Source organism: Drosophila subpulchrella, chromosome 2L (genome assembly GCF_014743375.2).
Source record: "Drosophila subpulchrella strain 33 F10 #4 breed RU33 chromosome 2L, RU_Dsub_v1.1 Primary Assembly, whole genome shotgun sequence".
In the NCBI taxonomy this organism is placed as follows: domain Eukaryota; kingdom Metazoa; phylum Arthropoda; class Insecta; order Diptera; family Drosophilidae; genus Drosophila; species Drosophila subpulchrella.
In genome coordinates this window covers 5,742,696-5,754,872 of record NC_050610.1, presented here as the reverse complement: position 1 = coordinate 5,754,872, position 12,177 = coordinate 5,742,696, and the positions used below count along the sequence as shown (strand labels likewise).

Below are 12,177 nucleotides of genomic sequence, written 5' to 3'. Positions count from 1 at the left end.
CAAGTAACAAATTCAATTCGGCCCCAAAACTGATAAACGACCGAAAAATAACAAAAAAGCGTCAACAAAGAAATCGTCTATGCCTATGTATATTTTTTTGGGTGCAAATGAGAACAAGTTTACCGAGGAGTAAAAATGGAGTATGGAGATCTGAGGAACTGACACAAAGATGCTTTATTACCTGAGTACATAAATCCTTCAGCCAATGACAGCATCCTAAGCAGAGCATCCTTAAGGGATTGCCGCGTCAAAAAGGACCTCGTTTAACCCTTTTCCTGGCCGCGGGGCGTGGTCTTTTGAGTGTGTGCCTAACCTTCAACTGTGTTTGGACAGTGAATTGAAAGAAATTGCTTCTCAATCTAATTTATCAAAATGCCGCACATGTTCCGTTCCCAAAGATCTCAGACTGCTGTTTCGCTAACGAGAGCGATCTTCCCATTTACCCATTGGCTGCCATCTGCTCTTCTGTTTGTTTGGATGTTCGCGCATTTGCTAATGATCCGTGAATTTCTGTGTCAATTTGAATTGTTTTTCTTTTTTCCTTGGATTTCTGGGCGATGAAGTCATATTTTTATTCCGCCCCCCACAAGAATATTCATACGGAATGGATGCCTGCACGTGACACTGGGCGAGTGTATAATATGTATTTGGCAGATACAGTTTCAGGTACACACCCAACCCATCCCATACTGTAAGCCATAGTATTCCATCCCATCTCAGGTTGCGTGACGCTGATGATGATGCCCCAGGGCGAACCTTGAAGTGTCGCAATCATTCGTGCAGAACTTTTCTATGGGTCTCCTCTCCAAAACAGACAGCTGTTGGATGAGTGGGTTACCCCTCAGGTGTACAAGTTATTGTTTTGTTTGCTTTGACTTGTAATTAATTGGAAAATGCAACTGTTTAGCTTGGTTTGGGGAGTGTTAAGCAAATAGTTTGTTTAAATATATGGTAAGCAAATAGAATTGGATGATTTATTAAAAAGGTATATCCCATATTCCTAAACTAATTTCTTTTTGCAACTCTCACTGCCTTTTACTTTATTCGTTCCTTATTTCGGCTACCTTTTCCTGTCTGCAACATCCTCCTCCTTCGCCAGCAGCTCCTCTGGTAATCTTGTTTGTGCGATCGCCCTTTTTGCCTCGAATCATTTGTGGGCTTTGCTAATTTTCCCTTCCTTTGTTGGGTCGACGCAGGCAGGGGATCAGTAGAATCGGAAAAGAAAACCATTCTTGTGTAGGCTACTTTTTGCTGGTTGCTGGCAGCAACTTTGCCACCAGTCGCCGTGATCTTCTTTCACTAATCTCTGGGCAAATACAAACGGCGAGCGGGACAAAAAGAAAGTAAATCTCGTCTTTGGAGCAGATGTGCAGAACGCCGGACGGAGGTCTATGGAAACGCCAACACCAAGATCAGCCAAGAACGAAATCAAAGAAGGGAATCGAGGAGAGACATATAGAGTGGGGGGATCCTGAGATTTATTGCCTGTTGTCCTCCAGATCTTTGGGACTGGACACTGTCGACACGGTCAGCCTACCTAAATATTTTCGTAGGTTTTTCGTGGGCCAATGCAAATATGCAACTCGTATCCAAGTGATCCTAACTCGTATCCCAAATATCTGGCTATTCATATTTCCATGAAAGGCGCGGCAAACGGTAAAATATTCCTTTATTTTGGTTATGGCTTATTAAAATCACATTATTTGACCATTAACGGGCATGCCCAAAGTATCAAAACATCCATACATAAACTGTTTGCCATTTGTGGCATCTAATTGGCGTAAATTGAGGTTCGGGGTTGCTTTAAACTGTACACAAGGTTGGGATATTGCAGCTGCCCCAAGCTGCTTATTTAGTTTAAGGTTAAGGTTTTAAGGTTTGCTAATCATATTCAACGATTACGCTAGACCTATTTGATGTTTTCCACAAATTTCTTGTGGTTTTATGGTCTTACCAACCATTCGCGGTCATCTTTCAGCTGTATTTGACTAAAGGATAGTCGTAAAATCGTATAGGCGATGACATTTCTAACTGCTTCTTGTTGTGGCTACCGTAAACAACTAAACGGATATAAACATTTTTATGACCAATCCTTGGCGCCTCCTGGTCAAATAGAACTGAGTTATATGTTTTTCTTGGATGCCCGGCACGCTTCTTGGTGATAAAACTCAGCCTGGTTATACGGTTCGGTTCAGTCCGGTTACAGCTGCTGTCAGTCATAAAACTAAGCTATCTATATCTTCAAGTTTTGGGTCATAAGGTCACCTGGTGTGTTGTTGGGAAAACATGTTTCCGAGGAGGAGACTTTGGAAGAAAGGCTAGAAAGGGAAAATGTATATTTCATATTGTTCGCTAATTAAAATGCTTAACCCACATCAAGAGCTGTAAGTCCCAAGCCTTCTTATAGCCTCAATGGCAAGAGTGTATAAACACAAACAAACAGAGCTCACAAAAATAAAGGCAAAACAAATCCCAACCGAAATAAAAACCCCTTCGACCAACAAACACGGACACATTCTCTCCCCTGATTTTTGGGCCTAGAACAAGAAATGCAAATGGAAAGCCAACGAAATCGAATGTCTTTCGGGTTCCAGCTAGTTTGCATACGTAATTATTTCGGGAATTCTGACAACGATGGCGACATTTGACATGAGTTTGAGTTACGATCCCAAAGAGAGATAAAGACGCAGCACCGAGGGATAGGATGGTAGTTACATCGAAGGAAGGGGTTGTCCCAAGGCTGGCGGTTTGAACTTCACACATAAGCCGATCGCTCTGGATCCCTCTTCCTATGCCGATCTCTATTCCAATCCCTCAGGCGATGGTTAACCCCCAGCCCAGTGTCAGACATTTGACATCATTAGTCAAACTTAAAGACGCATTTGTAACTGGCTTGTAACTCCTAAGCGCTTTAGGCTAATGGCGAGCCATTAATTAGGCGGGATTGTCTGCCATGTAGCCAGCAATTTGTTACAATTCGAAAGAATCGCCGAGAACCAGTCCATACCGCCATCTTTGATCCGAAACCCATTTCCATTATTCTCCTCAAAAAAAAAGGCATGCAAATTGCAAAACCGCGCTAATTTTTTCCTGCCCATATCGCTTTCAATTGGTCTCAACAATTCTTCCCCAGATTTATTTCGGTGTTTCCAGTATTATATAACAAAAGGCATATTTATTTCGTTTTAATTTGTAATTTTGCGCTCTGGTCAGCAAGGCAAGAGTGCAAACCAGTTGAACTTGTCTTGTCCGCTGTCCGTTTCCATTTCCATCGCCTTGAGACGATTAACAAGCGGCAGGAAAACAAGTTCCCAGCCCTGAGACAAACCCTTGAGACCATATCCATATCCATGTCCATGTCTGCGTCTATGGCCATGTCCCTGTCGTTGTCCATCGGCAGAAGTCCTCAGTGTTTACTTAAGCAACTCTTAACAACTCATAATAGAGCAATTTTCACGTATCCCTCTGCCTGGATCCAGTAAATTATCATTGCCTCGCAAGCAGGAACCATTCAACTGGTCAGCCATTGTCACTCCTTCTACCCTAAGTTCTCCGGGATCTGGGTTGAATGAAAGGAGTATGCCACCCGGAATCCCCTCTTCCTGAACTGAAATCGATCGTGGGCACTTGGAAATCTAATGGCTCGGGCTTGGCCCTCTGCTCTTGGGAAAAGATTTATGGTGGCACCTTAATGGTGTTTTCATTCCGGGCTTAGCAGATAGTTTAACTTGGGCGTGATGTACACACAGGGATCCCCTGTAGGATCGGCAAAAGCTCAACAGCTGGCCTGCCTTGATATCAAGTTGCCAGGCATTTCAATTAGCTACCCATTTGTGGACCATTTCGTAGCCTTGAAACCCCGAATACCTTAAGTCTGATTGAGTGACTGCGACTTGACAATGAGCTAATTTAAATCAGAAAAGTGTTCGAGCAAGCTGACAATTTAAAAGTTTTTTTCTCGAAAGCGTCAGACAATTGCCGAAAATGGAAAAGGAAGCTTCCTGGCAAACATTTGTGCTGTCAATCATGCGAGAGGGCTAAACATACGCTCGAAGGATGATGTATGTGTTCCTTACCGAAGGATACATTTGCATAATGATGGGAGGATGGGTTCTCGAGAGCTGAAAACTTTTGGCCGCGACATGTAGGTCAAAGGGAAACGGGTTCGACCCTACAGAGAGATCGCTAATTACGCTGCGGGAACTTTTTTTGTTTCTTATTATACACCAAACTGAAACTAAAACTCTTTGGCTAATGATGATTTGATGCTTTCTTACAGATTCCTTTGTGAACAGTCAGGAGTGGACGATTTCTCGATCGGTACCCGATTTGAGGCTGGGAATCGTTGGTTCCCTCAACTCGGGAAAGTCGGCCCTGGTGCATCGCTATCTCACGGGATCCTACATGCAGGAGGAGTCGCCCGAGGGCGGTCGCTTCAAGAAGGAGGTCTTCATCGACGGCCAGAGCTACTTGCTGCTCATTCGCGACGAGGGTGGAGCTCCCGAAATGCAGGTAAGCCAACTCCTTGGGGTTTGTTTTTTATATTCGGCTTTTCCCCATTGCCATGAAATATTCATGGGAATGGTAAAATGATGTATTGGCCGGGGGTAGCACTTTGACGGCAAAGTTTCCCGTGCCGTAGACAAATAAATTTTCCCTTATCATCTTGTAAATATTTGAATCGAGGTCAACGTGGGATCAACTGGGAGAACTTCTGAGGGTTGTTGTTGGGTTAGTTGCCCTTTACTGGGCTTTTATTTATCAATATAATTTGATTGAAAAGCTGAGAACCCGAGCCCAGAACTTTCCTTTGTGGCCCGCAGACATATTCACAGTTCCTGGCAACCAATTATCCAAGTTTTGGCCACTCCACTCTCCTTCAGTACTATTTTTCTCTCTTTTTGCGCCAAAGTTTGCCTTGACTGGACGTTGGGGAGTTGGATTTTGGCCGGGTCACAAGGCATGAGTCACTGGCAATCGAACTTCGACCTTTGGCAGCCGAGACTTTGTCGCAATGCCAGATAAGCGATTTCAACGTGTCTAGTTTTTTTTGCTTGTTGGCCATTATGGCAGAACGTGATGCAGCATCCTCGGCATCGTCATCATCTCCTGGCCGACAGCCAGGACTCGATGGACCCCAGGGCCATGGAGTTTGCCCAGTACAAAATACTCGAGCACAATACACACAATGCCGGCGAGCTCTTTTAGTAGATTGCCAACCCTTGGGCAATCAAAAGTTCCTCCAGCCCCCCGGATCCGAATGCAATTGAATTCGTCTTTTGTCAATACATATATGTATATGCATTGCCCGAGATTGGGTAGCGTAATTAAAGGCAACTTAACCACGGGCTATTTACATTTGAACACGGGGCCTTGACTCATTGATTCCCCCGAGGCTTCTGCGGCTCAAGGAGCTTTTGTTCGGCCCTCGGCTTTGATATATGTGTGCTGTATTTTTGCATTTGCATTTTCGCAATTGCAATTTTACCACCCCAAACCCCTGCTCTCAATTTCCAAAGTTCCCGAGGCCCTCTGCGCCTGCGGCTTAAAGGGTGAAAGTGAGGATTATAAATTTTAAGCTGCTTTTGCCTTTCACTAGTCTCGCTCATTTTTTATTTGCGGTTCTATTTACAGGACTTTCGGAGGGCGGGAGGGGCGGTCTAGCCGTAGCTAGGGGGTTGCTTATAAAAAATGTGCCTGACACGCGACCCTCGAAATCCCAGTAATATCCCTATAATCCTTGCCTTAGCCCTGCTGACTGACAGTCTTTCACTATTTGCTATATCCCGTTGTTAGCAATTCTTATTCAAATTGCATTTTTTTTAATTTTCATTCTTTTTAATTATAAGTTTGGAGAATTTATGCAAGTCAAGCAGATGATTGACCTAAATTATCGTTGGGAAACATAACAAAGGATTATGGCTTAAAATGTAGCAGGGAACAGTTTGCTGGGAACAGTTTGGGAGTTGCAGTTTTAGAGCCACTGGGTTTTGAGGGAACACTGAGTCTTCAAGAGTTCTTGCAGTTGGACATTATCATGATTAAAGTTTGAGAGCCACTTGGTGTGACACATTTTATAAACAATGTTTTCTGCTTCACTGCACTACTAATATGATGCAACTTTCTCCTGATGCATATTACACAATCGTTATTACTCGCTGCATGTCAAACTGTCAATCAGCCCTTTCACTTCAATGCACAAACTCCACTGGAACTCCCACTTTCGTTACAATCGTAATTCTTTCCAATTCACAAAATCAACTAATTTTATACCACTTTCCTTGGCCATCTCGTGTCAGTCACATTTTTATGGAACATAATAAACCCATATTTCATAGGCGAAATAACCCCCATTTGTGTGGGACTCGGAACAAAAGTTACGCCAAAAGCAACTGTTACAGGAAGAACCCACCCAAAATGTGAACTACCCGGAAAGTCCCACCCTCGCAGGAAAAACAGTCGCCCAACTTTGGGTGAAATCACTCATTCAATGGTCGACTCGTCGCCACTCTGTCGCATTTGTAGTTGCTTTTTTTCGGTTTCCCCAGCGAAGGATATCATTACCATATACGAGACACGAGACGACGACAACAGCGACAACAATATTGCATACGACCAGGAATGGTCGATTCCTTATTGTTACAGCCAGCGAAAAGGGGGGTGTACACTCGCGTTCAGGCAAATAGGAACATTTTTCAAATAAAAGTTTTTTGTTATAAGTAGGTGTCGATTATATGTGACATCTCTTTTTGAAAGTCCTATTTCAAGAATTACTTCCATCGTTTTAAAAGTTTACCATAAAATAAGAACTGAGGTTAACCTTAATCAAATTTTTAAGTTAGCTTAAAAATGTATTATTTATTTTATATTTTATCCCAGCGCTACGAGCAAATACTTATTATTAACACACTGGTCACTAGGCGTCGAAAAATAGGTTTACAAAATTTTGACATAACATATAACATATTTTATTTTAGTTTGTATATTATAAAAATTCAAAATCTTGTATCATTAGATAAGGAAAGAAACCCTAAAAATGGAATAGTATTTAGTATCAAAATTATATTACATTTAAAGACTAAATTTAAATTTAAAGCGGACTTAAATAAAATATAAGTAATACAAATAGATTCAGAGGGACTATAAGGAATAGTTAAGTATTGTGCAGTTAATCCTAGGGTTGAACTTTTTGTGTGACCCCCATTGTACTGCTTATATCTGCAGTTGTTTTTCTTCGTCATCAGCATACATATGTGCAGTAAGGACCCCCCTCCCCCACACACACACACATCCTGCTATCGAGTATCTGTGTGAGCTCGAGCCTTTCGTCGCCGTTTGGTGCAACTTTTTTGCGACCCCCTTGCGCTGGTGCTTCGTTTTTGCTTTCCTGTTTCCTCTGCATACATTTTCACAACAAATCATAAAAAGTGGCAATGATGGCGGCGCCAAGGGGTGAAAGGGGCTTGCTTTTTTGGGGGGCAGACAGCCCAACCACCCACCACAACACAATGCACACAGCAACACAGACACAAACACAAACACAGACACGGGCACAGACGAGTGTCCTCGTTGCCAGGACATTCTAGCAGCCAGTTGTTTGTCGACTGGCGTCGCGTGCGGGCGGCTTTTTTTCACTGCTGCTGCCGGATTTCTGCTCCTGTCACACAGGATAACCACCGAGCTCGAAAGTCCCAGCTACAACTCCTCCATGAGAGAGTTACATAAATAATTCAGCCACTTTGTCACAGGTAAATGCCTGCGAACGCGTTGCATTATTAATTGATTCCGACCGAAGGACAGTCAATCAATATTAACTCGAAAACTCCAGTTACTGGCTTCGCCTTCGATGGGAATCCTGCGCAGAAACGGGCAAACGGGCTGTTTACATCCCATATAAAAGTTCATTATCCTGCCAAACTGTTTGTATGTGTATGGGGCATACAAAAATCATTAAAAAGTTTAACACACGCCTGCCTGGCGAGCGGAGTGAAAAGAAGGCTTCAAGTGCTTCATTAGCGACTTTCTCAAGTGTGTGTGTCGAGTCCTTCGGAGTCCTGGCTAAAATACAAAAACAACTCCAGAGCAAACTCCTTCGAACGAGGAGGTACTGGCTATATATGACCATTGTTTTGCGCGCTTCCGCCAGACGCCGCATTTTGTTTACTCCCCATCCCGTCGATGCCGAATCCAAGTCATTCCTCCCCAGAATCCCTCGCAAAGTCAAGGACTCGACGCGTCCCAAAACGCTCTGTGCCTTCGCAGGACTCTCTTTGTTTTCAGCTTCCCAACGCAACCCTATCCTTATTTTAACTCATAACATGGTTTTTTTCGCTTTTTCTTACAGTTCGCTGGCTGGGTGGATGCGGTAATCTTCGTGTTCAGTCTGGAGAACGAGGGCAGCTTCAACACCGTCTACAACTACTACACGAAAATGGCGCATTTTCGGAATGGCCAGGAAATACCCATGATATTGGTGGGGACGCAAGGTAAGTCAACTAGCTTAGAGATTGTATAAAAAGAGACTTAAATCTACTAGTTATTGATTGAACAGTGGTTGTATACTGCCGCGGCAGAACATTTATATAACCCATGGCTGTTCGTTCTAAATTGTTGTAATTGTTATTAACTTTTCACTTTCTCTACTTTTTAGATGCCATCAGTGAGCGCAATCCCCGCGTGATCGACGACACCCGCGCCAGGAAATTGGCCAGCGATCTGAAGCGCTGCTCCTACTACGAGACCTGCGCCACCTATGGCCTAAATGTGGAGCGTGTCTTTCAGGATGGTGAGTAACCTAGTCAATAAGCTTATTACCAAAATGCTAACAGCTATCTTCCTTCATCTCCTATAGCCTGTCAAAAGATCCTCTCGCAGCGCCTGCCCTTGCCACCACAGGTGCAACCGGCGAGACCGACGACCCCGCAGGGCAATCGCTTGGGTCTGGCTCCTTACCAGGCACCCACCAACGGACAACGTGGCCAGCAACAGCTGCCACTGCGAATGAGTGCGGACTTCGCCCAGGCGGAGCAGAAGCTGTGGTCTCTGCAAGCCGCGAGCAGCTCCACCACCAATGAGAACAACAACATCACCAAATACAATCCCGGAGCGGCCAGCTCGCTGCAGGGCGATTGCTCCCAGGTCCAGCTGCGGGATCCACGCGATCTGGCGCCACCGCCGGGCAAGGAACTGCCCACGCCCACCTCGACGCCAACGACGAGCCGCAAGAGTCGGCGACGCTCCAACCTGTTCATCCCGTCCTCCTCGAAGAAGGCGGACAAGGAGAAGGAGCCGAAGAGCAGCGAGCTGGGCAGTGGACGGTCCATTCCCATCAAACAGGGCTACCTGTACAAGCGATCCAGCAAGTCCCTGAACAAGGAGTGGAAGAAGAAGTACGTGACGCTGTGCGACGACGGCCGGCTCACCTATCATCCCTCGCTGCACGACTACATGGACGATGTGCACGGCAAGGAGATCCCGCTGCAGTACGTCACCGTGAAGGTGCCGGGACAGAAGCCTCGTGGCTCCAAGAGCATCATCACGAACAGTGCGCTCACCAGCTCACTGATGGCCAATAGTCAAAGGGCCCAGAACACGCTGAGTGATGGCATCGGTTGCCTCACCCTGGCCAAGGACAATCAGCGCAAGCTGAGCGAGAAACTCTCCCTACTTGGAGCCGGATCCGGAGCAGCTGGCGCCGGTGGAGAGCCGCTGAAGTCGAACAGCTCACAGCAGACGAGCGGGGACGAGGGCATAGCCATGTCCAATTCAAATTCGCAGACTTTCATCGCCGGCGAGACGGCCAATAAGTTGGAGGCCCAGACGCCGAATGTGAAGAAGCGCCATCGCCGCATGAAGAGCAGCAGTGTGAAGGCCAACGAGGCGGACGACAACGATGGCTATGAGTTCTACATCGTGTCGCTGGACTCCAAGCAGTGGCACTTCGAGGCGGCCAATTCGGAGGAGCGCGACGAGTGGGTGGCGGCCGTCGAGCAGGAGATCTTCAAAAGCCTGCAGAGCATCGAGAGCAGCAAGACCAAACAGGCCACCAGCACGGATCTGGCCGCCATGCTGGCCATCCGTCAGCGGGTTCCCGGAAACGGATTCTGCGTCGACTGTGGAGCGCCAAGTGAGTTTACCCGAAGCTCTTTCTACTATTTTTGCTAATAAATCACTTTTCCAGATCCTGAATGGGCTAGCTTGAACCTGGGCGTACTCATGTGCATCGAGTGCTCGGGCGTGCATCGCAATCTGGGCTCGCATATATCCAAGGTTCGCTCTCTGGGCCTGGATGACTGGCCGTAAGTTAATTTAAATATGATGATTATCTTCAATCATTCTAACATATTATTTTCTGTACCACCAGATCCCCGCATCTAAGTGTGATGCTGGCCATTGGCAACAGTCTGGCCAACTCCGTCTGGGAATCGAACACGAGGCAACGGGTGAAGCCCACTTCGCAGGCCAGTCGCGAGGAGAAGGAGCGATGGGTGCGCAGCAAGTACGAGGCCAAGGAGTTCCTCACCCCGCTGGGCAGCGGATCCTCAGCGCATCCCAGCCCGAGTCCGGGTCAGCAGCTGATCGAGGCTGTGATTAGGGCGGACATCAAGTCGATTGTTTCGATCTTGGCCAACTGCCCGTCCGAGGTGACCAATGCGAATGTGAGCGCCAGGGATGTGCGCACTCCCCTGCTGCTGGCCTGTGCCATAGGCAATCTGGCCATAGCACAGCTGCTCATCTGGGTAAGTTAACGGAGGACCCAATTAAATGGAATGGTTATTAATGAGTACTCATTGCCCTTTCCAGAACGGCGCCAACATCAAGCACACGGATCACGAGGGTCGCACCTGCCTGGCCTACGCTCGAGCGGCACAGTCTCTGGCCACCGCCAAGTCGATCAAGGCCGCTGCGGCTGCGCAGGCGGGCACCACGATTCCGGCGCCCGCTCCGCCCACAAACGGTGGCATTCCTGCTCCCCAGTACAATGTCGAGGACACGACGGCGCTGGTGGAGCTGCTCGAGGGACTGGGCTGCCCAGAGGCGGCTCCTCTGACGGCCAGCGGCACCTTGCCGAGGAGACGCGACACGCTGGGCACGCCCTACGAGAAGTCCGTGTCGGGTGTGATCTGAATTAGTTAAAATTTAAATAAGATTAACGTGAATTTTCGTAGCAATTGTACAATTCATTAGATTTTGTTGTTCGTAACGAAATTAGTTTAAATTCGCCCGGAAAATTTGTAGAGCGTTTAGTGTGTTAGGTTTTAGGAATGTTGTGCAAATGTGTTTTATATTATTATTTGGCAAGCGTTGAATGGAAATTCACAAGTTTTATTTATGTTTTTTTTTAGTTTGTTTAGTTTGTAAGCCACAAAAAACCTGTACAGTCTTGTTGTAATCTCAAGTGTATAATTTATTATTTTCGTATTACGTATTACCTACTATTATTATTGTTTTTATCGTGTGCAGGTTTTTATATCGTTTGCAAAACAATTATTTAGTAATATTACCTTGTAACTCTCGATAACCATCAGCAGATTGCAAAAAGACTTCACGACAAATGAAAAAACATACTTATACACCCTTAACAATAGATAAAAGCTGATGCAAATTATACGTAAAAACGAAATGAATCTAAGATTAAAGCCAAAAACAAACTTATGCTAAACAATATACACGAACATATATCTATTATATACATAAATAGTTGAAATTGCTTGATAATCGGTTTAAACAAATGAACACGCCCAAAATGTAGCTTATGCTGAACCAAACTCACAAAATTCTTTGCTATATAAATTCCGACAAAAAAGAACTCGTTTAACGGATTATACTGCAGAAAATAAGCTTCTGATGGTATAAAATCTGAGTAGACAAAAATTTATTTGAAAGTATTTCAAAACTATTATACAAAATAGTTATAAATCAATCTATAAATATTACTATATGTATACACCCCCTATATTGTGTACGCTATTTGTACGAATTACAAACCACACAACGTGACAAACTCAATCTAATTGGAAGGAAAAGTAGCACACAAAAATCACAAAAAAACAACAAAAGAAAAACCCTTCAATAAAAATCTATTAAACATTTTAAAATTGTCGCTTTTAACTTTGGATGGCACGCAGTGGGAATCGAGCATCTTTAGACTCTAGTTATGAAAATAACACAGAGTAA

The 12,177-nt window shown here is 45.1% G+C and overlaps 1 protein-coding gene across 3 annotated transcripts in view; it reads left to right on the top strand.

Annotated features, from left to right (window-relative positions):
• LOC119548690 (centaurin-gamma-1A) overlaps positions 1 to 12,098 on the top strand; it is a 57,073-nt gene extending 44,975 nt beyond the window's left edge. For 2 of the 3 annotated variants that reach the window (XM_037856152.1, XM_037856153.1), the window contains exons 2-8: positions 4,280 to 4,512; positions 8,345 to 8,486; positions 8,651 to 8,785; positions 8,852 to 10,126; positions 10,181 to 10,298; positions 10,364 to 10,739; positions 10,804 to 12,098. In XM_037856152.1, the coding sequence (XP_037712080.1) occupies positions 4,280 to 4,512; positions 8,345 to 8,486; positions 8,651 to 8,785; positions 8,852 to 10,126; positions 10,181 to 10,298; positions 10,364 to 10,739; positions 10,804 to 11,127 (2,603 nt within the window). In that variant the 3' untranslated portion in view covers positions 11,128 to 12,098. Of the gene's footprint in view, positions 1 to 4,279; positions 4,513 to 7,621; positions 7,749 to 8,344; positions 8,487 to 8,650; positions 8,786 to 8,851; positions 10,127 to 10,180; positions 10,299 to 10,363; positions 10,740 to 10,803 lie in introns of those variants that run through there. The other variant, XM_037856154.1, reaches the window with a different exon arrangement.
• The last annotated feature ends 79 nt before the right edge of the window (positions 12,099 to 12,177 follow it).